The 25986-nt window shown below is 41.4% G+C and overlaps 1 protein-coding gene across 1 annotated transcript in view; it reads right to left on the reverse strand.

Annotated features, from left to right (window-relative positions):
• The window catches only part of DNAH12 (dynein axonemal heavy chain 12), a 292017-nt gene that overhangs the window by 178825 nt on the left and 87206 nt on the right, over positions 1-25986 (reverse strand). Inside the window, exons 20-29 of the mRNA XM_061618291.1 lie at positions 25381-25575; positions 23850-23971; positions 23450-23732; positions 20193-20312; positions 17550-17706; positions 17081-17253; positions 13994-14146; positions 12378-12617; positions 8007-8252; positions 6872-6991 (exon numbers count right to left, since the gene is read on the reverse strand). Of these exons, the coding sequence (XP_061474275.1) occupies positions 6872-6991; positions 8007-8252; positions 12378-12617; positions 13994-14146; positions 17081-17253; positions 17550-17706; positions 20193-20312; positions 23450-23732; positions 23850-23971; positions 25381-25575 (1809 nt within the window). The remainder of the gene's footprint in view (positions 1-6871; positions 6992-8006; positions 8253-12377; positions 12618-13993; positions 14147-17080; positions 17254-17549; positions 17707-20192; positions 20313-23449; positions 23733-23849; positions 23972-25380; positions 25576-25986) is intronic.

The following is a 25986-nucleotide window of genomic DNA, read 5'->3' on the forward strand; positions in this document are numbered from 1 at the left end:
TGTTGTGCCTGGCTGGTGCCCTTGGGCAAGGAGACGGGTGGAATCTGTCTGATGGGGTTGCCCAGAACTCTATGGTATAGCCATAAGTGAAGAGGTCCCTGATCCAGGAGACCGTAGTAAGGCGCAGCCATCGATCTCCAAAATTAAGTAATCTGCCACCTATGGGGATGGCGTTAATACTACTTGTGTAGGCGAGGACCTCCCCTATATGAGGACGATGAGTTGCCCCTGCGCCCTTGGTACTGACCTCTGCCCTGGAAGCGTCGGTTCCAGGAGCCCCTGAATGCGTTGAAATCATAGGGTCTGAAATCGCGGCCTCGTCCTCCTGGCCGCGTTCCTCGAAAGGGCTGGTTAGAACGAAAGGAGGGAAATCGCCTGAAGGGCCTGTGGTCGATGTTCTTGACTGTGGCTAGAACCGGTTTGTGGGTGTCTTTTGGATCAACCAGAACTGCCTTTAGAGCTTCCTCGCCGAAGAGTAGAGATCCGGAGTAAGGAGCCTTGGACAGGTTCAATCTGGCCGCTGAATCAGCTTGCCAGTGGCGAAGCCAGAGGGTGCGACGAGCGACTATTTGAGTGGTCATGGCTCGTGCCCCTAATTGGGTGGCATCCAAAGTGGCATCGGCCACAAAGGCTGCTGTCTTACGTAATTTCAATAGTGCTCTTTTGAAGGCGACAGGATCAGGGTTGTCATCCTCTAGAAGGTCATCCAGCCACATCATAGATGCTCTGGAGAAGATGGAGGCTGAGGCGGAGGCACGCATGGCTAGGGCAGTGGCATCGTGGTTCTTGCGGAGAGCGAAGTCTATTCGACGCTCAGTAGTATCTTTTAGGTGGGATTCCCCTTCCCTGGGCAAGATAGATCGTGAAACGAGGCGAGCGATCGGTTCATCTATGCCAGGGACATCTAACTTGGTGGCGAAGTCTGGGGCTAGGGCGTAAAGTCTGTCAGCCGTGTTCTTGAAGCGTCGAGCTTTGAGTGGGTGGGCCCATTCTTCGGAAGTTAATTTGGCAATTGGGTCCGGCACCGGGATGTAGTGTTCAGTAGGTGCAGGGGATTTGAGAACCTTGGCCCCTTTGAGAGCTGGAGCGGACGAAGTTGAAGGCGCAGTCTGGAGACCAAGGGTCTGAAGTACCCTACGTGCGAGCGGTTGGTAATCTGAGGTATTGAACAAGCGATACGATGTATCCTCCTCATGATCTGAATAGTCGCTCCAGTCGTCTCCTTCAACCTGGTCAGTGAAAGTTAACTCCTCCGCATATGAGGCTTCGTCCATACATCTGCCTCTGGCTACATCAAAGGGATCTGGTGAGCCGGAAGGATGAGCAGCATGGAACGCACGTTGGTCCATGTTGAGTGGGGGTATGGCAGGAACCTGTGGTAGTGACTGCATTCATGTGAAATAAGCCAGCATGGCTTGGAGTTGGGAGAGGAAATCAGGAGACAGCTGCAGACCAGATGTGTGAGATGTATGTGCCTGGTGGGCTATTGGAACAGATGTCTGAGGCGGTAAGCCAGAGGTAGGTTCGTTAGACGAACCGTGAGTGGGAAAGCCAACAAACTCTTCCTCATCAGAGGCCGTAGCAGGAGAATGGAAAATATCACTTATGTGTGTCTGTGCTGTGGTGGTTGTTGGCACAGAGACATAACGAGGGCGCTTTGGTTTACTATGGCTGGAAAGATGTTTTGTCTTAGCCAGTGCTTTGGCATGTCTGGTCTTAGACGTGTTAGTATGTTGTGGCTTGGCTGATTGTGGCATGTCTGGCTGATCTGGCACCATGTGTGTTGATGGTGACATGCCTGGCTGTTCTGCCATCTTATATGAACCTGGGTGCAGTACACTGCCACGGAGGGGGCAGGATGTAAAGACCCGAACTGGCGCAGTGTACTACCACGGAGGGGGTAGGATACACTGGCAGATGGCGAATGCACTGCCACGGAGGGGGCAGGATGCACAGAGGTATCAGCGTTAATATAATATAGGCTGTTTAGAGTAGGCACACTCAGATTAGTGCTGTAGGCTGGGTTTTTGGCTTGTTCACGGCCCCATAGGGGGCAGGATATGTAATGTAAATCAGATTTAATACAAGTCAGCCACTGATATTAAAGCTCCAGCCTTGATAATGTAATCCAGCCACTAGGATTAAAGCTCCAGCCTTGATAATATAATCCAGCCACTAGGATTAAAAACTCCAGCCTTGATAATGTAATCCAGCCACTAGAATTAAAGCTCCAGCCTTGATAATACAATCCAGCCCACTAGGATTGGAGCTCCAGCCTTGATAATATAATTCAGCCACTATGATTACAGCCACAGTAAAGTGTGTAAATCAGTTGTGTGTAAATTAGTCAGCAGCACATATACAAAAACGTACGGATAGATAGTCTGTAGGGGATGGTATCCGATAATAAGGGGAACAAAAAGGGCGGGAAATTCAAATTCTGAAAGAAAAAAATGGCGCCCGGAAAAAAGGAGCGGGAAAAAATGGCAGAGAAGGAAGAAGCAATGGCGGCCGTCGGAGGCGAACTGGAGGAAGGGCTGCCCAGCACGATCTCGCCAAAAACCGCAGTAGCGGCTCCAAAAAATCCCCGGAGAAAACAGGTAGGGGAAAAAACGGCAGCCACCGCAGAGAGAGCCGCCGTCGCGGTCTGTAAAGCCCTCAGTGGGATTTAAGCCCCATTGCGAGGGCGATCTGAGGCAGAGGGTTAACGGTGGGAGCCGCAGCTGCAAGCTCCCGCTGAGATCGGATAAGCCGCAGCCACGGCAACCGATCAGGGGGGGGAGAGGTTAACAGCGATCAGCAGCGATCAGAAGCAATCAAAAAGGGAAGAACCGCAGCCGCGGTCCTTGAGGGAGCCCCCTGGCTAAAGAGACAACTGAGCGGGGGGGGGGCTAGAAACTGCCAAAACGAAGAGAGCCGCAGCCGCGGTCTCAGAGGGAGCCCCCAGACAAGTAAATAAAATAGATTGAATAGCTCTGAGGGAAGGGTGAGGAAGCCGCAGCCGCGGTCCCTGAGGGAACCCTCAGAGGCTAAACACAAACAGAAAAAGAGAAAGGATTTAAAGACAAATACGAGACTTAGCTAAATGCTATGAAAATTCCAATCTTGTTCGTACGAAGGCAAGAATGAACTGGAGAGTGGGAGGGGCATGACGTCCCTAGTCTTGACTTCAAAAAACATTCTTGCCTTCGCACGATAGGTGGAACTGTTTCCCACAGTGATGGCCCACTTCCTATGGAAAAATTTCATGTGATGAATGTGCTATCGCCCATCTTCAACCACAAATCCACAAGACACACCATGAGCCACCTGAATGAAGCTCATGGATCACAGTTTGGGAACCCCTGTGATACCAGCAAGGCCAGCTTCCTTCCCAGTGAATGCACAAGGTTGAGTGTTCTTGCTTTCTCCCTTCCTCTGTATCTACATAGAGTCCTGGTATGTTCACCTAAGCTCACAGGTTATCAACAGCAGTCGACTGAGTTAAAACTCTAAGTCGTATTACAGAGCCAAAGTTGAAAAATATATGGAAATACATGTCGTGATGCAAAACCCATCAGATGTCATGGATGGAATAGATGGATAGTCCTCCTGCATTCTTCGATTCCCCCCCCACTCCAGCAGAGCTGAGGGGTCATGAGTGCTATAAAACCTGGCCTTTTATAAACTTTATTATCAAAGGGAAGGTATATTCCCATGGCCTTATCTTGCTACTGCCTGTTGCTGCTTCTCCTTACTGTGCCTCTGTACTGCGTCTCTTTATGCAACTTCTTCAGACTCTTCAGGTTGTTAACCAGACGCTCCTGGAGGGACTTCTCTCCACAACTAGTTAGCTTCACTATATAAGGAACTTCCTCTTAAACAGCAGGAGTGTTGCCTTACTGAGTAAACATCGCTACATATGTTCCAGCTGCTTTCATAGAAAAATTATAGCTTTAGTCAGAAGGAGGAGGCAAGGGAGCAGTTTTAAACTACTCCTTTTTTACTATTTGGCTCTTATTCATTATACATACATTTCAATAAGTAGACTGTATAAGCTATTTTGACTAATCTTAAACATATTCTAAGCCGTTTATGGGCTGGTCCATTATACCTGGTCTAGGACGTGAATGGGGTCTAGGGACAGACTGAGTATGATTGTAAAACAGAATATCTAGAAAGTTAATATAATTAGTAAAGCTAATTTAAACATATGTGCTGGAGGAGGAAAAGTGGCTTATTGAGTCATATCTTTCAAATGATAAAATGTTCTGTTGTTCTCATCATCTCATCTTAAGGTTTGATTACTCCTGAATAGGAGGGTAATATAAATGAAACAATAAGATTAATACATGTATTTGCATCCTCACATCCCAAAGAGAACAAGTATTTGCAAAATTACTCAGTGTGATGGAAGGCATTTCCTGTTAAGATAAAGGCCTGGTAAGACAGGGTATTGCTGTTAAAGGAAAGAGGGCAGGGATACCACATAAGTTCCATGGAAAATAGACTTACTTCTGAATAGACATGTGTAGGATTCCACTGTTAGAGAGTAACCCAAACCTAAGATCCACCAGGATGAGTGAGTTAGGATCTGGCAGATCTCTGGCTCAGGCAGTTGAACCTTGGCTTAGTCAGAGATATGCTGGCAGCTCAGCCGCTGTTCAGTGTTGTGCCCTCACCCCTCACCAACCCACTTTACTTGTTAGCAGAGGGGGGCACTATTTTACCAGTGCTTCTACACCTAAAATATTCCCCCAGCCCTGTGCTATAATGGCTCATGTATCCAGGCAAGCCTCAACTCTCCAGTGACACTTTGTCTCGTTAAAGCTCACAGCTATGAGTGGAGCCTCTGTAACCTGCTACTATAACACCCCTTCAGGTATATGCTGCCAGCACAGATATCATTTATCTGAATCAACCTTTAGCACAGCCAAATAATGAGGCATGTGTGTGAAATAAAATGATATTTAAGAACAGATGTATTTTTTAAATTCCTGCACTGAGCAGGGGGTTGGGCTCGATGGCCTTATAGGCCCCTTCCAACTGTTATTCTACGATTCTATGAAAATGAGCAAGATTACTTTCTGTTCATAACCACATGGTTTCAAAACAGGTCTTTTGTTCCTTTATTTAAGTTACTGTTTATTCTATAACTGGTTAAGATCCTGCCTGACCTACCCACCTAAGATATACCTACTCTAACTCAACCCTAACCTAGCAGTAACAGTCACACACTCAGATGTAAACTTCTCACTCTCAGTCACTCAGCCAATCATCATCCAGCACACTCCAGCATTCTACTCACTCATCCCCCCCTCCCAACACTCACCAGTCACTGTAAACATTTCAGTATTAACCATTTACCATATATAATACACAAGCATGAGGCAATTACATAAAAGAATGGAATATCACATTCAGCCAGCTCAGTTAAGGCTGACGTAAATTCCCAAAAAGATGGTGTTCCCTTCAGTTCAGTCATGTGATCTGGCAATCCAGCAGAATTTACACCAGCAAAAAGGGTAATGCAAGTCAAAAGGCTCTTTTCACTCTGACAGGCTTGGGCCAGCTCAGCCAGAAGTAGCCTCATTCCTGAATAGGGTTTGGATCTGACATACTGTATGCCAGCTGAACTTAATCTGGCATATATACTGGCTTCCCATAGTTAATTAGGAGTGCTCCCAGGGCTGGCGTCAAAGGGTAGCCAGGTCAGGCTCTGGCCGAGGGTCCCGCAGCCCACAGGGGCCCCTGAAGGGCCCCTCGTTAGGGTGGGGGAGTAGCGCTCCCCTTCTGTGATCCACGGCAGGCTCCCTGCCATGAATCGCAGGAAGGGAGCTTTCAGGCCGCCCACCTGTTCACTCATTCCACCTACCTCTGTCTCCTGTCTTCTAGGGCTGCATGTGCAGGGTTACCATCAACCAAAATGGCAGCGGAGGCTTTTTTAAGGGGCTGGTGTTCCTACTGCCATCTTGGTTGATGGCAGGCATGTTCATGCGCACAGTGTGCATGTATGCCATCAACTAAGATGGCAGCGGGCACATCAATCCCTTAGAGAAGCCTCTGCTGCTATCTTGGTTGATGGCAGCCCTGTGCATGCAGTGCGTGCAGCAACAGGAGACAAGAGAGAGGTAGGTGAAACAGGCAGGAGCCACGTGCCTGGGGCAAGCTGGTGCCAAGGGACTACTCCTTTAGTCACCAATACAGCTACTGTCATTGGAGTAGGGACCCTCTTTTTAAATGGCATGATATAGTGGGAGTTGGAAGCTGAAGAAAATGTTGCTGAAGAAAGAAGTTTGTGACCAATTATAAAGAGACTAGGAAGATAAACCTAGTAGAAGCAGAATGGATGTCAAGATTACCAACAGTGAAATCCTATATGTGACTACTGAGAAACAACCCCCCTGAATTAAATGGGAATTACTGACAGATAAATGTGTATAGGATTGAAGCCTAAAGTAGATACTGAAAGAGTGCAAAAGGAAGAAGTATTTTTGGTATCTATTACAAATTGGTGGGGGAAATGTCTATAAACAGATCATTGGTCCTAGGGTAGGATCTGAAGGCACATGAGACTTGCTGAAGCTAAGCAGGTCTGGGGTTGGTCAGTGCCTCAATGGTTAACTATCTGGGAACCATATGTACATTTTAGGCTTCACAAGGGAAGGAAAAAAAGAAGATAAATGCAAGAAAATAAAATAAGAAAACAGATCAAGTCCTGATGCAGACTTTGGCTTCATGGTAAGAATGGGTAAACTTAAGTTTGCTGGCACAAGCGCAAAAAAAAAATTGACATGGCACATTACTCATTTAGAAACATAACACTATGTTAACTAAAAGTGGAAAACACTGAAAGTATTACTAGGGAACCATACTCTACAAATATACTCACATTGTAGTCAGCTTCAGGAAGCTTAATACCAGGGAATAAATCACTTGTAATACCCATAAACAGAGGTATGTCATGTGACAAAAATTTAGGTTCATTTACATCTTTAATTGATCGAAGAAGCTGAACAAAACAAAAACAGGAGCAGAACTGAACAGAAAGTATATTCTAGTGTACATCACAGATATTAACCTGATCAGCAATAAAAACAAGTTCATAAACTTGACTGGGTATCCTTCTAGTATTTTTTTTTCAAGTTGCTAATCCACCACATTGCTAAGTTTTAAAACAGTATTGTCCTAAAACTTGCTAGGTTTATGAATAAAAGCTTGTCTCCAAGCAAGAGAAATTACTAGGTGGGGACAGGGAAGCATGCACCCAAGATTTCCATCCCGATAATGGGGTACGACAAACCACTTACGTGACCTCGAGACAAAGGGTTTCGTAAGTGTTAGCTATGTTGAATCAGTATGTCTGACACTTGCAATCCAGTTGAGGATTATATTGATGCCCATGTTGATCAGTGCTAAGCTGTAAACTGCCTAGGAGAACACCATAGCTGGCATAGCAACCATTGTTCAAAATCAGTGCTTGTAGCATAAAGCACTTGTGCTTTTCTTTTCTCCCCTGCTTGCTGTTTAGCATTACAGTTGCTGGAGAAAGTCCTTATGTGTAGAATATTTGGGTACTCTGAGGCTCTGAAATCAGAAAGTATTTGCCACAGTGTAATTGTTAGTGTTTAAGATAACACAAGACTCTTTGTAGTATTTCTAGTACTGTTCCTGACTCTATTTACAATTCATCATGAAAATGTATTAGATTAAAACAGGGGTAGGGAATGTCAAACTCAGAGGCTGAATGTAGTCCTTGGGACTCTCCTCAGGCTCCTCGCTCTTCCCAGGCCACACCCCTCACTGACCATTCAGGAACTCATTGTGTAATGACATCACTGAACTGAACTGGAATTAGACCAGTATGAACTATGAAGACATCAAAAAGCTGATCTTTTAAATTTCACAAATGGAAAAATTCCACCAAAGTGACTGGAACAAGATAAAACAGCGAAGTACTAAAACAATTAAAGTCCAACTGAGAACTCATGACTGTCCCTAAAGCCGAATTCTAATGTGGCACTTACCAGTATGTCTTCATTCTCTAATGGGAATTTCAGTTTTAGATTACCAGCAGCTATTAGTACAGCTTTGACTGCACGCATGCCATAGTCATAATGAAATTGAGATGAAAGCTGTTCTGAGCACAATCTGTAGGTCATTACTATTTTCACTGATAAAGGCTTAGCATTCAGAAACCCGTACGAGTACAGAGAGATTTCAGCAATGAGAGCATAGTTAGGAACCATCATGGCAACTGTTCGGAAAAGGACCTGAAAGGCATATCAAATAAAATATGGAAATTTTGCAAAAAATAATAGGCTATAAAAGATCATTCCAAGACTTCTAATTATTAGCATCAACATTACAAAAATGTAAAACATTCTTCTAGCAATTGTCTTCCTTACCGATAATTCAAAGACACAGCTATTTGTTTTGCCCTGGGCTGAACTCTTCTTTTGCTGCCACCCTTTCCAAAGAGAAAAATTCCACAACTGTGTTGTTGTGAATTGCTCTTCTAGCTTCTCCAATCATAAGACTTCATCACTCATAGTTAACCTTCCATCATCATGTCCACACACTTGCCAATTGTTAATCAGAGGTAGGTATTAGAGCATGCAGCCCCAAATATGCATATGCAGAAATTACTTGGGAGATTCAGATTAGTGGAAAGTAATTCCCCCACAACCCAACCCAGGTGAATAGCAACCATCATCTTCTCTTTGTCCCTCAAGTAGACAAGCTGACAACTTGTGAAAGACATCCGATATGTCTTGCCCTCTCTTCCAAGATCTACTAATTGCTGGAAGAATATGAAAGTATCTCCTCTATGTTCACTGAGCTCCAGGGCTGCTGACAGGTTAAAACGTGCTAGGATCAAGAGTTCCACTGAGCAAATGCCAAGTGTATCTATTTTATTTAGATATTAAAAATATTTATACACTGCCCCTTATTCATAGGTATTCATATATTGCTTCATAAGTGACTACAATGAGTCAAAGAATCATGCAACTAATTCCACATGCCTAAGGGGAGTTTGTGATGGTGATTCTCAAACAGGTGCCTCTGCTACATGGCGAATTGGTTTTAAAGATGAAAGGACTTTCAATAGTATTTTGAGGTATGATAGGAGGTTCTGTTATTCAGAGAAAAAGAGTGTCAAAAGTTCATCAGGCATAACAAAAATAGTTATGGAGGGACTGTGGCTGAGTGTTACAGGAAATGTAGATCAGCAGAAGAGCACATGATTTGCATGCAAAGGATCCCAGGTTCAGCCAGGGCAGACTCATGTCTGAAACCCTGGAAGGCCAATTCAAGTCAGATCAGGAGTGGTTACAACTCCCATCAGTCTCTGCCAACACTGCAAAGGTCATGCATGATGGGAGATGTAGTCCTGGAACATCTGGAGGGCATCATGTTAGCTATCCCTGGGGTAGACAATACTGAGCTGGATCTGACTTAGTATATGCCAGCTTCCCATGTTCCCACCTTTCCATTTGAAACCCAGACATATCAAAATAATGCAAATTAGGAAAAATTGTAAGTTGTTGTTAGGTCTTTGTCCCAAACCCTACAGTGAATATAGATTTTAAGATGCTAACAGCACTCACAGTGGGTTATTCACCCACAGTGTGAGCCTTGCTTTGCAATTTACATAAGACACACATAACAGCAAAACTGAACCTCAGTCTTAGCTCTCAGTCTTGCATCTCTGTTTATGCATTTGGGGGACTGGTGTCTGACTTCTTTTTCAGTGGCACGTATGCTTTTTAATTTATACATTCATCTTTTACCTTACCAAAAAACTCCACAAACATTTAATACACTTTCATAAAATTGCTCTGGAAACTGGCAGAAGGGGGCCTGTTCCTTAATATTATGGGTGCTAAGCAGCCTCCCACTGAAGAAAAAATGACTTTCTATTCAAGTTGAATCACACCAAGAGCTGTTTCCCCCCGAAGTTTGTTCCAGGACAGAAAAACATATACAGAGCAGGGAAACTGCAATTTCACTTCCACCTATGTCACTCTTAGAATGTTATACCTGTGTTCACCCCTAGTTCATTGGTTTGTTAATTGATTTGAGACCACTTCCAATACTATGTTTTTATATTTATCCCTTAGAGATTTGTGTCTTAAGACATATGCAAATGCAATATTGTCATATGCATGTCATACATATGACACATCATGTCATACATTTGCCCATCTACAACGTTCGAAAAAATTATTGCAACTATTCAGGGGAATATGCATCTTCACTATCAAATGCATAGACTTTCTTGTATGAAGTACATACAGATCTTAGAACTTTTTTTTTTTTTTTTTCAATAATTTTTATTCAGATTTTCATAAAACATACAAGACAAAATCATAAAACATTCAAAGACAAAAAACAAAATCAAAAATAGTTAAACAAAAAGAAAAAAAGAAAAAAAAAAACAAAAATAAAAAATAAAGAGTAAAATATTGACTTCCCATTTGTCAAAGATCAAATCAGTTATAAGTCTATAATATATAACAATCCTGTCTCTTAAGTCATATTATAAAATCACTTTCCTCCAGTAGTTATCTTACTTAATCATCAAATCTCATAAACATTACTTTATTCTTTCCACAAAAAGTCAAAGAGAGGTTTCAATTCTTTAAGAAATATATCTATCAATTTTTTTTTCCAGATAAGCATATCGATTAATCCATCTCATTACTAATTATGATAATCTTATTGTCATAACCATAGTCAAAATAAACATTTCAATTAATCCATCACATCAGAATCTGTTAGGTTCAATAATTTCAGTAGCCATTGTTCTATTATCTCTATTAGTTCCATTTTCCATCTTCCATCTTCAGTAGTCTTGTTAAGTCCAGTAATTTCAATATCCAATCTTCCATTATCAGTATTCCATAATAATCTTGCTGTCAAAGCCATAGTCATATAGTAAGAGTCTGATGGGGATTACCTCTATCCCAAATATTTTCTTGCCATCCATTCTGAATAGGTTGCTGAAATACTGCTGTAAAATCATATCTCTGTTCTTTTTTTTAAAATACACTGGGTCATCTCTTAAAAGTTTTTCCATTGTCACATGGCTGCAGATAATTCCATAGATTTTCTCTATATTGGGCTCCATCACATCATTCCAGTCCAGAAGATTATCCATGCCATTGATAACTTTATCTCTAGAATCTTCATTCATTTCTTCAGAGATAACATTGAGTTCCAAACAATAGATTTTATTTCTAAAGTCCATAGACTCCAAATCTTGTTCCTGTTCCACGTTGGTTCCAATCTCCGGGATCTCCTCTCTCACAGGGACCCCTATTCCAGTCTCCAGGGTCGCCTCTCTCACAGGGACCCCTGTTCCAATCTCCGGGGTCTCCTCTCTCACAGGGACCCCTTCCAGGGTCACCTCTCTCACAGGGACCCTTATATCTTTAATCTCCTGCTTCATTTTACTCAATTCAATTTTCATTATCTCAATCTCATCCATTATTTTCTGAAACATAGTTATTTCCAGATTTTCAGCCACTTTCTTAATTGCCATTTTAAAAGAAAAATATAGGAAAACCACTTCTTATTTCAGCAACAATTGGGTTAATACTCCAAACTTGGTGACATCACAGTATAAACAGAGCAGACAGCCTTATCTCTCCAATAGTTAAGTAAACAAAATGCAGTTCCCAGGATCGAAACAATTAATGGCAATCGTCAAGAAACAGATTCGTCAAAATAAAATAGACCAAAAAGAGAGTAGTCTCAAAACAGTATAATATTTTTCAAAATAAAAATCTGGAATAGAAATCCCTCTTCTGTGTATATCTTTAGAATGCAAATCCAGGACAGCTTTTTGCAACAAAAACAGAGATAAGCTATTAATTAGTGCGTAGCAGAGAGAAGTTATGGCTCCCCAGTGAGATGTCAAAAACTGATCAATCTGGCAAATCTCTTTTAAACAGCAACAATTTAAGTCAAGTAAAAGAAAAATATAGAAAGAAGGGTGCTTGCCTGTTAATGCGTTCTCTCTTAGAAGATAAGGTGAACGTTCGCTTTATCAGATAGAGCTTGCTGTTAAAAATCCGTCCCACCTTCGTCGGCTGGACCTCGTCCCATAAATTAATGAGATCTGGTCGTCCCAACAAAAATAGGCTTTGAGGTTAATCTCTTCGTTTCTCCCTACCCGGGAGAAGTTTAATCAGTCAAAAAAAAAAGAAAAAACTGACTGATATATCTGAATAAGCTTCTTTTGAGGCAGGAGCCCGTCTCAAAAGCAGGCACAGGCTAAGTCACCCTTCCCGGAAGTCAGATCTTAGAACTTTTTAAAAGAAAATTTATTACTTTAAAGGCAATATCTGAAATGACTCTTAGTGAACATGTTTTTTATTTAACTATTTTACCTTGAGATTGTCTGGTAGTTCAGAGCGACCTGCATAACCAGGATTCATGGTAATAGCAACAAAACAGTTGGGATTAAGCTTTAATTCAGTCCCTTCAAAATTAAACGTTTCCAGCTTTAGCTGTATAGCTCTCTGGATGCAAAGAATCTGTTGAGCCACCACAGATAGCACTTCCAGCTCAATGCGATTGAATTCATCAAAGCAGGCCCAAGCACCTGAAGAAGCCAAACCCTTGAAAAACTAAGAACAAAATGGCAAGCTAATCATTATATGGACTAAGTAGTAGTTCAAACATTTGATAAAGAAGTATCATGATGCCTTGGGAATATTTGTGTAATGCTATACTTACAGTGCAACCAAACTTAGGTCTATTAGGCAAATGAGATTTCTATATTAGGGAAAATATAAAATTGGGGCATCTCTATACAATTGTTGCTTGCTTAGGCTGTGCACTGGCATGGCAGGAATCCTGATTCACCACTGGCAGCTTGAAAAATGCACAAATATCAGAGAGGCAGTGATAAGCCTTGAGGCAGGAGGCTGGTCTCTTCTTTTTCCTATCTCCTGGTTACACCTATTTATCCAAGCCCCATAGAAGCTGATGGAGCAGTAAAACTGAGGAAATCAGATCACAAGCAGCTGGTTTCACTCTTATGGAGACTGCAATGAAACCTTCAAGGCAGTGTTTCTCAACCGGTGTGCCTCCAGATGTTGTTGGACCACAACTCCCATCAGCCTCAGCCAGCATTGCCAATGGTCAGGAAAGATGGGAATTGTGGTCCAACAACATCTGGAGGCACACCGGTTGAGAAACACTGCTTTAAGGGCTGCATGTTTACTCAGAGTCCCAGGTAAGTATGCATAGGATTGCAGCTTAAGTATCAGGATGGATGCTCTCCTTGGCATCCTGCTCAGAAGTTGTTATTTCTAACTTATTTATTTATTTGATTTATATCCCGCCCTTCCTCCCAGCAGGAGCCCAGGGCGGCAGGAATAAATGAGACCCAGCCTTAAAGTCCACTCCTTTGGTTAATTTTATTTGTAGAAAAGAATCCATTTAATTTTGTGGGAAAGAGGAAATAACAAGCATTTCTGCCTGCACAATGGGACTTCCCCCCCCATCCCCAACGCATGGCCTCCTCAGATCTACTCCAGATGGTTGGGATAAGTCCTAGAGCAGGTTTAGGGGGTGCACAGAGGGGAGGAGGGGGGAAAGTCCCACTGCACAAGTGGAAATCTTTGTGCTGATAGGACCGTTGCTTAGCACTACATTGGATACAACCGAAGATCTATTGTGACAATAAACATAAATGATTAAAGAAGACACCTACTTTTGAACAGGTGACACTCTAATGGAAGCTGGAGTAAATCAGTACTATTTGGGCCTTTACAAATTATACTGCATGTTCTACATTGTGCTAGCAATCCTATGAAACATCAGTGAGATTACTGATAGCTGTGAAGTTAACTGTACAGTTTTGTGCAACTGGACTGTGTAACAAAGGGCATCCATGTTCTTTATTTTTGTTAAAGGTGAGCATCTCTCAAAAATGAAAAATAGTGAGTAACACATTTTAAAATAGGAAATCATACAATTAGAATTTGGTTCAGTTTACCTTCCCCATGGCTAGGTAATCAAGGCCATCAGAACAGTTGAAGACAACACACTGCACAGCGAGAGCTTTAGCCAAATCTTTGGTGGTCTCTGTTTTACCTGTCCCAGCTGGGCCCTCTGGAGCACCACCCAGATTTAAATAAAATGCTCCAATCTAAGAATAAAAATAGTTCATATTTTAGGGGTTACACAATGTATGGATAGAAACAAAATTACATCCACTTGTATATGACAGAGATGGAATATTGTAGAAAACATGTATTGTCCCCGCCCTTGTTTTCTTACACATTAGCTTGTATTCTTTGTCTCTGCATTCTCACCTCCCACCAGTTCCTTCTTTTCTTGGGTCCTTGCTCTCTCACACCCTGAACCATGGTTTCTTTCCTTATCCCTTCTTTCTGTTGGCACACTAGGAAAATACACTTGCCCAAAGCAATTGTTGCATATTAATACAAAACTCTAATAAACATCAAAAAAAATTCTATTTCTATTCTACATTCCAAATGTCAACCTTCTCCTATTTTCCTTTCCTTTTTCATAAGACTAAAGACATAACTTGCTAAAAGGGTGCAGGTGTCGTCAGGGTTTCTTGGGGCCCCTTGCGTAAAAACAAGACAATCAGTCACAGTGAAACATTGTGTAGAGTGTGCTTTGTCTCTCCCTCTTTTCTATAAGTTCTCCTTAGTTTACTGTGCAAAGGGGCTTTGTGCGGTTGCTTATTTATTATTATTATTATTATTATTTATTAGATTTGTTAGTCGCCCATCTGGCTGGTTATTTGCATAATGCTTGCTACTTACTTATGCAAATTCCAAGAAAGTGCAAAGTCTCCCGCTCCCGGCTGCAGATTAAAGGACTTCCTTCCGAGCAGGGATGGAAGGAAGGAAAGATTGGTAGCCTTGCAGTGAGCAACCAATTCAGCTCCACATAGCGAGAACATGAGCTCTGCATTTAGGAGGCATGCACATAACAGAGAAACAAGCCATTTCCGATGTGAAGCCCCAAGTCAGTGGGAGTGACTCTGCTCCCATGAGTAGTAAGGAGGATGGTAAAGAAATCTAAAAGCCTAGAAAGCAAACAGTGTGTTGGGCAGGCAAGAGATGCTTTTTCCCAAATGGGAAGGTGGAGAGCTGCAGTGGTAGCACAGGCGGTAGTGAGGGGCCAGCTTGGGACAGTGGGTCCCTGTTAGGTTGTGGGCCCTAACGTAAATGTAAACAGACAATGTGCATATCAGCATGCAAAAGATCCCTTGTTCAATCCCTGGCAAGTCCAAGTAGGGCTGAAAATACTTTGCCCCTCCCTCCCCCTCCCCCTCCAATCTCCTCCTTCCCCTTCCCCTTCCTCTTCCTCCCACTCCCCTTCCTTCCTAGGTCAGTTACCTATCAAGCATGATTGCACGGGAGTAAATACCATTGAACTCTATAAGGATGCAAATGATCAAACCTGCCCTCCCCTCCCTCTTCCTTTGCCCTCTCCTATCCGCTCCTTCCCCCTCCCCCTCCCCATGGTCAGTTTTACCTATCCTAACCACGATTGCATAGGAGTAAATCCCACTGAACTCAATAAGCATGCAAATGATCAGACCTGCCTTTCACCTCCTTCCCCTCTCCTCTCCCTTCCTCCTCCCCTCCCCACTCCAGCCCTCCCTCCCTCCCCCCGATCAGTTTTCCCTATCCTAAGCATGATTGCTCGGGAGGAAATCCCACTGAACTCAATAAACATGCAAATGATCAAACCTGTCCTTCTCCTCCCATCCTCCTACTGCCTGCTCCCATTCCCCTCCTCCCCTCTGCCCTTCCTCCCCTCCCTCCTCCTCCTCCTCCCCTCCCCATCCCCTGTGGTCAGTTTCACCTATCCTAAGCATGATTGCAGGGGAATAAATCCCACTGAGCTCAATAAACATGCAAATGATCAATCCATTCTCAGAAAACGTGCCCAGGATCCCAGTTCTTACCTCCCGGATTGAAAAGCAGAGAAATTCACTAATAGGCAAAAAACCTTGCGGTTTAAGAACGTACCTATAGCCCACATATATTTCTGTCAAACTTTAAAAAGCAGGGAAATTGGGCAGCTATAGTGAATGCACCAGGGGAGCAGGAGATCTGATCTCCTCTCTGAGATATTGTACTGCCCTACACATTTGTCAAAATGCAAACACAATTTGGGTTGGTCTTTCACAGTCCAATCCTCTTCCTGTGTAGCTTGGAAGAATTTGGTAACATGTGCCTCTGAGCATATGGTGAATGGTGGCTACACCTGCAGTCAGCCCAAATAATAGAAAGAAGACATGTGCTGTGCTGATCTTGTCTTACAGGGAGGAAGCAACATTATTCAGACAGTTGATATAGTTCAGATGGTCACTTTAAATATGTCTGATTTCCTTTGCAATTTTAGTGAAGTTTCCTATAGGAAATCATTTTCTTTTGTTTCTATTTCTGTGAATATGTGAAGTACAGCAACACTTTGCAAAATTTACACTAAAAAAACTCCAGAACTGCAGTTTGATGTAAAATCAGACTGATTACAATATATTGCTACTTAAGCAATGACTCCAGCTGTTGGGAAAAAACAAACTTAGTCTGCCCAAGATGCATGTTTTCAGCCTGCTATGTTTAAACCAGTTAATTTAAGGCAAGGTGGGCATGGTCAATTAAAAATATAGAGCACACCGAGAATTTTGCTAGAATATATTTCACCTCCCACTGTTTTATCTTGTGCAAAGTGAGACACTCCTAATGTCCCCTGGAGACTATTCGGCAGAATAGTCAGTGCCATTATTCCACAATTAGTTTTGGAGTTTTTTTAGTGTAAGGTTTTTTGCCTATTAGTGAATTTATAATTAATCAGAATCAGTCTTAAAATTTAAACTAGATTTATATGCTCCTAACGACTGTGCCCCCAATACTGAGAAAGTTAGTGTTAAAGTCTAATTGTAATTAATGGACTCAAGCATGTGTCACTTGCAGTGTGTTCAAACTCAATTAGATGAAGGTCTCTACAAGCTACTGTAATAAATATAAGTGAAGAACATGTAGTTAATCTGGACTTATAATCATTCTTATTAGAAATTTAATATTAAAAAGCATACCAGAGTGCGGTAACATCTGTCTGTAAGAGGAGTAATGACAAGTCGAGGAGAGTTGCCAAGATATTCATAAGCATATTTTACATTGCAATTGATGATGCGCACCCGAACATTCTCATACTCCCAGTAATACCGCAACTGAGCAAGCCACTGAAAATCTGTTTCGTGTAACACACCTAAAATAATATAACCATGGAAAATATCTTAGGCTCTAGTTCTCAACAAACCATGAGAGGGAAATATGAAGGGAAAACAAAATGTTGTGAAGATGTGGCTGTCTATTCCAATTTCTTTTTAGTCTTAAAGTAATGTGTGCATATGTTGCAATAATAATAATAATAAATTATTTTAACAATGAGATTGGTTTTAAAAGCAATTATTTCTGAGAGGAGCAGAGAAAAATAAGATGTGTTAATATACCTCCATACTCATTTATTTTATGACAGATATGAACAGCTACTAAGTAACTTACCACTTTCAATCATTTCCATGACGACATCTCTAGCATGCACATCAATAGTGACCAAAGCACCTAATGTAGTTCTTGTTTGCTTAGACAACTTTCCTCTTACCAGCTCTACAATATCATTTAACTGAAGCTGAAGGGTATTGTAATAATTCTTTAAGCCCTGCAGAACAAAAATGGGTTTTGAAAAATTCTATCTGCTGTAAACTACTAGTAAGAGAATGCTTAGTGGTGTTTCTGTATTATTATCCTGTGATTTATTTATTTACAAACTCATTAATGATTGCTGTACTGATTTTTAATAAGTAAAACCTCGATATAATATATCTCAATGTATCGTGGAATCTGATGTATCACAGTTATGACCATGCACACACACCCAGTAAAATATACAGTACAGCAGTTCACACATATTTTAACTCACAAGATCAAAAAATGCTGTAGGCTCCTTCCAAACAACTTTCCTCATTTCACTATCTGTCTAGGAACCAGTACTGTATCACTGGCTTTAATTCTTAAGGGTGAGCTTGAGTTAAAATGCAACTGGGGAAGGTTTCTCATTCACTCTTATATCAGCCTCACTTTCTACTTTATTTTTTCTATTTGTTCTACCTTGTTCTTCATCCTCAGTGTTCCTTTCCATGATGAGTCCTTCCATTTGCTTCCCTGAGTGCTTTTCAGCCATTTTTTCCTGTCAGCATTCTTTTTTCTCCTGACATTCTCCCCAACCAGTAGCGCAGTGGCAAATTCAGAAGTGCAGGGGCCCTTCATGAATCATGCCACGCCTTCTCATAGCTACACCCCTTTGCTTGTTTGGTCTCTGTCGTCATCTCCACACTGCTTAGTCCTTCCCCCTCTTCTCCCACAACAACAGATCAGAGCTTGGAAAAGTTACTTTTTTGAACTACAACTCCCACCAGCCCAATCCAGTGGCCATGCTGGCTGGGGCTGATGGGAGTTGTAGTTCAAAAAAGTAACTTTTCCAAGCTCTGCAGATGTCCCTAGGAGCCAATCAGCATGAACAGTCTTCTCAGTAGCTGACATACCTCCTTTAACTCTGATTGACTTCAATCAGCAGGAAAGGACAAGGAAATTTTCCTTAGTGGCTAACACACTATCCTTTCATACCGATTGGCTCATAGGACACTGGAGACATAGGGACCTGGCTGGGACCATGCTTTCAAAAAAGTAAAGGGTATAAGGTTCCACAAACCCTGGATGATGCACCCCTGCCCCACCCTATTTCCCACCTTTTTTCCCCTGACATTTTTTTCACTTGTCTTCTCCTCAGTTTTGGTTAATTCTCAAGCTCTTTCGTTATTGTCTGTGGAGTTTAATTTAACTTATTCTTCCCTCAGTGTTACCCTTCCCATTTCCACCCTTCCCATTCACTCACTTAGCCGCAGTGGTGGTGGTTTTGTCTCAACTGTGGTGGCAGCAGTTTGCCTTTTTCAAGCTTGTCCCTCCTCTTTTTTTCCTCCACTGCCCTATATCTATTCCTGGTTCCCTCTTTCTGCGCCCAGTTACTGTTTTTATTAGTTTTTGTTGGATCTTCTTTCCCAATTCTCTCATCTGTTTTATTCTTAAAAAATAATTCTAAATGCTTTTCAGTGCAGTTTTCATAATAATGCAGAAGCCCTATAACATGGATGCATCCTTTAATACCTGCCCCCCGTGGTATAACAAGGTTTTATTGTATAGATGCCCTAATCACATAGATCTGTCTTGCATGTGGTGTTTCCCACTTATGTGCGCACATGGTATACAAGGACTTGGTCTCTCCACCAAAACTAATTGGGAAGGTCTTAGAAACAGAGGAAGCCAGTGTGTGCATCTAAAGCTCCTGTACTGAAAAACAAGTGGTGGATTGGGATGCTGATACTTAATATTACAAAAGTATTCACATCTTTGTGAGTTCATAGGGAAACTATCAGGAGTTTCCACCATTTAATAAAAAGTTTGGAATGGACACTGTTCTACAGATAATTCACTGAAATACCAACTGGTAAAATGAGCAACAGATTATCTCATATATACTAGAACTGAAATTTATCATGATACATTTTTCTGAGAAAATTCCTCAGGTTTTTCTTTTTCTCACCCCTCTAGAAAAGTTTGGATCCCCCCCCCCATCCTAAATATTCACCACTTTTTGTCTATGTGTGTGGCAGCCGCCATTCTCCTCCCACCTCCATCTGCCCACAGTGCCCTGGAATGTCATATGTAGCAGCAGCAAAAACCAAAACCCTTAGAAAAAAAGAAGTTGTGCTACTGTCACTGCTAATGGTGACTGTTAGAATACTAGAGAAATTTGGAGATGGCCCTCCTCTGCCCACCAAGTAGCGTACAGCATTTCAAGAGATCATTTGTGCACATTCAGTGCTTGACATTTAACTCCCCCTCCAACTATTTAGTTGTATTTTACCTGCATGTGTATTAGGATTCATTTTTAATTATGGCATTCAGTTTTACTTTGAGGGAAAAGGAGGGAAATTAGCGTTATATATTAATTTTACAAAGTGATATCAAGCATTATTCATTCAAAGAGGCTGGTGAAAATAGCATAAAATAAATCTGGCTCAATACAAACAAAATACCAAAATAAGATCAGGAAACATTAAAATAAAAGAAAAGTTGGTGCCATCATACCTCCGGGCCACTAGCTATGGCTTCATGAACTTCACTCGTCCAGAACATTTGTGAGACACAAAGAACAACCTGACCAGGCCATTCTCTCACCCAGTCTTTTCTTTCTCTTTCTGGATATGCCTAGGAAAATTAAAGACATCGCCCAACAGGATCCCTACTAGCCTTTGAAAATATTGTGTTAATTTATACAACATTTTATGAAATAATTCAGTGTGATTAATGATGATAATCTGTAAAATGCCTGCAGATGTTTATGCTTTCAAGATAAAATCAGGTCTCTTTTAATAATTTCTCCAATTAGCTACATACCAGCCTAAGTTATACAGAGTAGCATCCATGCAGTGGGACAGAGCCATGGACCTGCTCTTCCAACACTATTGTCACTCCAGCTTACCTGGAAGGGCAAGGGCGGATCACTGCAGCAGTGAGGTTGGGGCTGCATAGGTGCACCGGCAGAGCCAATCTAGCATTCCCACTGGTGATCTGAGCAGCCTGAACCATCCAGGCAAGCTGCAGCAACACTGGTGTCAGGAAGGTGGTTCCACCCCACAAGATGAGCCAGGTTATATGCTCTTAAGTCACACACAGGAATATTAGTAGTTGTAAAGGTCCAAGCAACCCAGACCTCTGAGTCCAACAGCAGCCAACTAGAGGCTTCTAGAAAGTTCACAAGCAGTGCACAAAGGTAACAATTTTCCCTATTGTTACTCTTCAGCACTGGGAAATCAGAAGCATACTGCCTCTGAACATGAAGGTTCCATTTAACTACATGTACTGACAGTACTGGTACTTTAGTACTGACAGGCACATCCTCCATTAATATGTTTATTCCTCTTTTAAAAGGTATCAAATCCAATTACCATTATCACAGCTTCTGCCAACAAATTCTTTAATTTAATAATGCAATTTGCAATCTATTGCAAATTGATTTCTCTGGTCTGTTTTGGACCTAACACTAAACTAGCCTTCTCAGCTGGATGAGTAGAACTATACTATGGGTGTCTCCTTGGTACTGTTTTTATTTGCTGTTATTTTATGTATTGTTTGAAATGTTTCTAGCTGGTTTTTAAATTATTTTAAAATTTCTCCACCCCCCATATAACCGTCCCTATCCCCCATACAACCAACCACCAGTATTGAGGTGAGAATTATGTTCTCCTTTCCATTTTTTTCTACAGTAATTGAATGCAACATAGAACTACAGTCCAAGAAAATCCAGTGGTGCTCTAATTTTTTTAGCCGTTATTATTGCATTTTATACATTGCCTTGAGATGCATTGAAGGTGATAAATAAATAAATAATAAAAACTTGGTTCAGTAATACGTGAATAAGTATGAGTGAGTCTCAGACTTGTGCACTTCCCCTTCCCTCTTCTACTCTAGTGCAGCCTTGAGAAGTTGTTTAAAAGCATCTACTTTCCGTTTAATTCTAAGCCAAGGTTTGGTTCCTGCCTGTTAAAATAATTCATAGTTTAAACTAACCAATGTTCTTAATAAACAGGAGTTAAACAGTAAGTGGATGGTTCCAATTTCCTCCATGCAGCTGCACCGTGTGTGTGTGTGTGTTTGTTCACATAGTTTGGAGAGATCTTTTTGGAGCACTTCAAGTCTTCTTGGGTTTTCACCATCTTGAATAATTGGTGTTATTCACACACATAGCTAACTCACTGCTTACTCCTGACTTGGCATTTATGAGCACATTAAAAAGCATCAGTCCAAATACAGATCTCACTGCTTATCCCCCTCTATAGTAAAAACAGTTAATTTATTCCTATTCTACTTTGTGTTCTTTATCCTGTTCTTGATCCTCAAGACAGCATATTCTCTTATTCTATGACTGCTATGTTTATTCAAGAACCCTTGGTTACAGACTTGAATGTTCAAGTGTATATAGTCTGTGGGATCATACCTTCTGCATTTCTGTTGACATCAGTAAAAACAGTACAAAAAGTCAGAGAGATAGGACTGCCTTCTGCAGAAGACTTACTGCTTCTCTCACAGAAGTTCATCCCTTCTTATCTGCATTTGACACAGTGCTTCTGATATTCTCCCTAAAACAGTGTCTGGGTCTCTCTCCAACATCTTCCATAATAACCAATGCAAAAAAGTCATTCAGATTTTCTGCTTTCTCCCTATCCTCTCTCAACACTTCTTTCACATCACAATTTTCTCAGATTAAACACATGTAACTGTGTTACAGTAGATCAGTAATAGCAAACCTGTGGCTCTACAGATGTTATTGGACTACAATTCCCATTATTCCTGGCAATTGGCCACATGGGCTGGGCTGATGGGAGTAGGGATTCAACAACACCTGGAGGGCCCCAGGTTACTCACCTGTGTTTTAAATGAACCCTATTATATAAGAAATATTTTGGGGGAAGGGGATTGTTTTTATTTACATTTAACTAAAAAGGAATTAAATGTATTAATTGTCAAAACAGCTCACAGGGGTTTTAAACATTGGATTTGCTGTACTACAGTAAGCAGAACTAAGTGCTTATAGAAACAAAATTTGCATTGACTTCATTATTTCGTTACAGATGTTATTGGACTACAATTCCCATTATTCCTGGCAATTGGCCACATGGGCTGGGCTGATGGGAGTAGGGATTCAACAACACCTGGAGGGCCCCAGGTTACTCACCTGTGTTTTAAATGAACCCTATTATATAAGAAATATTTTGGGGGAAGGGGATTGTTTTTATTTACATTTAACTAAAAAGGAATTAAATGTATTAATTGTCAAAACAGCTCACAGGGGTTTTAAACATTGGATTTGCTGTACTACAGTAAGCAGAACTAAGTGCTTATAGAAACAAAATTTGCATTGACTTCATTATTTCGTTACGAATTTTCAGTGCAATTTTAGCTCTAATAACTGCAGCTTTTACTTACTTAAATTCCAAGAATAATAAGAAAAATCATAGGATTATAAAAAATAAATAGAAATAGCCTGAAATTAAATGGGTAGTCGTGCATGCATCTCCAGCAAGATCAAATTCTAAGGGTGCTATTCTATTAACGAGTCCCATCGGTGCAAGGAATACTGCTAGCACAATGAGACTTTCCCCCCTCCTCCCCAGTGTCCCACACCCTCCCCAAATCTGCTTCAGAGGGTTGGGAAACCCCCAGAACAGATATGGGGGGCGAGGAAGAGGAGAACAGCAATTGTGCTAGCAGTAATCCTAGTGCTAACAGGACAATGACTTAGCGCTACATTGGACACAACCCTAAATAATTAACAGAAAACATACCAATCTTGATCTTGTAATGACATCGTGTATACTTCTCAGCATAATATCTTCCACTTGTATTAGCCACTTTTCCACAGCACCTCGAGCTTCAGAAGTTGAGATTGTTGTAATAAACTCCACCCGTTCACCTTCAGTGCTGTACATTGCTTTAATGTCCAGATTTGAGAGAAATTCCAGCTTAGCAATGCCCTCAAAACACTTTTTCAAGTGAGGCTGGACTCTGAGAGGGTCTTTAGTCTCTGACAGGATCTCCAACATTTCATCATTAGATAAGAAAAAAAAGCTATAAATAAATTGAAGAAAGGATAAAAGATTCTATGCTTATGTGTATTTGTTCTGCATCAAACATTAACTTAGCATAATATAATTTTAGTTTCACCACAAGCAACACACAGCATACCGGGGGAAAAAGAGACGCTTCTTCTCAAGATAGGCATTCAATCCTTTCATTATTTTATCCAGAAGTTCATTACAGTTCTGAAGCTTTTCCAACAAGCCTGTCAATGAAGTAGCAGCAAGAACCTAAAAAACAGTACATTCAATAAGCACATCAACTACAGTGCAGAATAAAATTGCAACACAATCAAAATATTAGTAAGATGCAAAAAGGCATCGTTTTCTATTTCCCCCTATATGCAGCACCATATTTCTGTTGCAGACAGTTTGGGTTCCACAAAAAAAACAATACAGCTCACTGTTTGCTGTAGCCAAATTTAATAATGTAATTAATTATGTTATTGCTACGTAATTCCACGCCATTCATTTCAATGATGTGTGTGTCTAAATGTTATCCATAGCATGCTAAAAAAAACCAAAGACAAATTACAGACTGTAAATAAAAAGGATGACAGAGAATGCCGATCTTATTCAGCAGCCTAATTTCTGTTCCTGTTTACAGATGTCGAGCCTCTGCTCTCTCTCGACGAGCAGGGAGGGGAAGGCATGAATTGCAGGCGCCTCCACGGCCAGAAGGCGCGGAAGGTCCAGCTGTTGTTGTGTCTTTTCTAGCCTTGGGGAAAGGGAGTGTGTTAGATGTTCCGCCAATTCCCATGGGTGAACCCTCCCCCTTTCAAGATAGTGCTCAGCCGCCAAACGCCCTCTCGGAGCCGTTAGGGGAGGATTCCGAAAGAGCAGTAACTCCTCCTTTGCCAAGCGGTGAAAGAGTCGTAACTTCCCCTTTGTCCACCCGTAACTTATTAGAGATGTCTGAGGCTTCCCCACCTTCTACTTCCCTGTCTGTTGATAAGGACCCTGTTTTGTCAGACGAGCCCTTGGAAGTTCGCCCCCCTTCACCTTGCTCTCGACGGCGGGAAAAGCGCACTGGTCAGAGGGCGGGGGTATGAAGGAGTGAGAGATTGCGCTCCAAAACTTCCCCTATATAAGCTTGCTGAGTTGGCAGGGGGGTGTTGCGTCAACTCTCCTTTACGTTGCAGAGCAGGTCTAAAGTGTTGTTAGGGAATTACAGTGAGTTATTGTAGGAATCCTATGAAGCACACTGCTTTTGATGTTTCCATTACTCTAATAAAACAAGATTTACTTGCACCAACGTCTCAGCCTCTTGGGTTCGACTCTGGACGGGACAGCATATGGACATGTGAACTGTCAACCACAATTTTTGACCATTTTTAAATCTATTTTTTTGTTTCAATTGTATTAAAAATGTTCTTTACAGTCTACATTTTTAATTATTAAATGTAGCTGGGATACAAAGTGTGTGCAGCTAAAGTCTTCTATGCATTAACAGGGAATGTCCCGATTTTCATTCTGACTACTATTTTGTATTCTACAGCAGATACTAAGCTGGTTGTTTGCAGGAGTAATGGGCACAAAGGCTGCTATAGGAAAGAAGAGTAAGAAAAGTCCTTGTGTATTACTTAAGCACATGTGATATGTTTCACCTGCTAACTATAGACTCATCATTACTACTTTACCTTGGGGTCTTTAGCACAGTATCTCATAATGTCTTTCCAATATCTGTCCACAGTCTGGAACTGACGCCCCTCCTCTGGCATCTGCTGCATAATGTCCTCTGAAGAAAAGATTGGTTCTAAGTAAAGCCACTGAGCCTGTACCTTCAACCACTCGTCAATAGTCTCTTGAATCCTAATCAAACGATCTTCCCATTCCTTAAAAATACAATACACTTCTTAGCATAAGATATCCCTATCATGCATAGTTAAATACACATATCAAAGAAATAAAAACTATCTATATTACTGAGTAGATTTAATACAAATAAAAGGAAAGTCCCCTTTTCATTCATTTTCTGAGCCATTTCAGAGGAACTGCTTCTGACTAGAGTGGAAAACAGGTCACTCTTGGCATGCTTGCACACAAATTTCCCCAAGCCTTTGCCAGCCAGCTTTAACTATGGTTAATACGTACATCAGCATAGACATTAACCATGGTTAATGCTTACCAGAGTTTCATATTCAGCAGAACTAATCAACAGCTTCAGATATAGCATTCTATTTTAGCTGCTTTAGCTGTTTTAAATCACATTTATTTCTTAAAATGCTAGCTTTTGTTGCAAGCTT

Source organism: Rhineura floridana, chromosome 3, assembly GCF_030035675.1.
Source record: "Rhineura floridana isolate rRhiFlo1 chromosome 3, rRhiFlo1.hap2, whole genome shotgun sequence".
Taxonomy (NCBI): domain Eukaryota; kingdom Metazoa; phylum Chordata; class Lepidosauria; order Squamata; family Rhineuridae; genus Rhineura; species Rhineura floridana.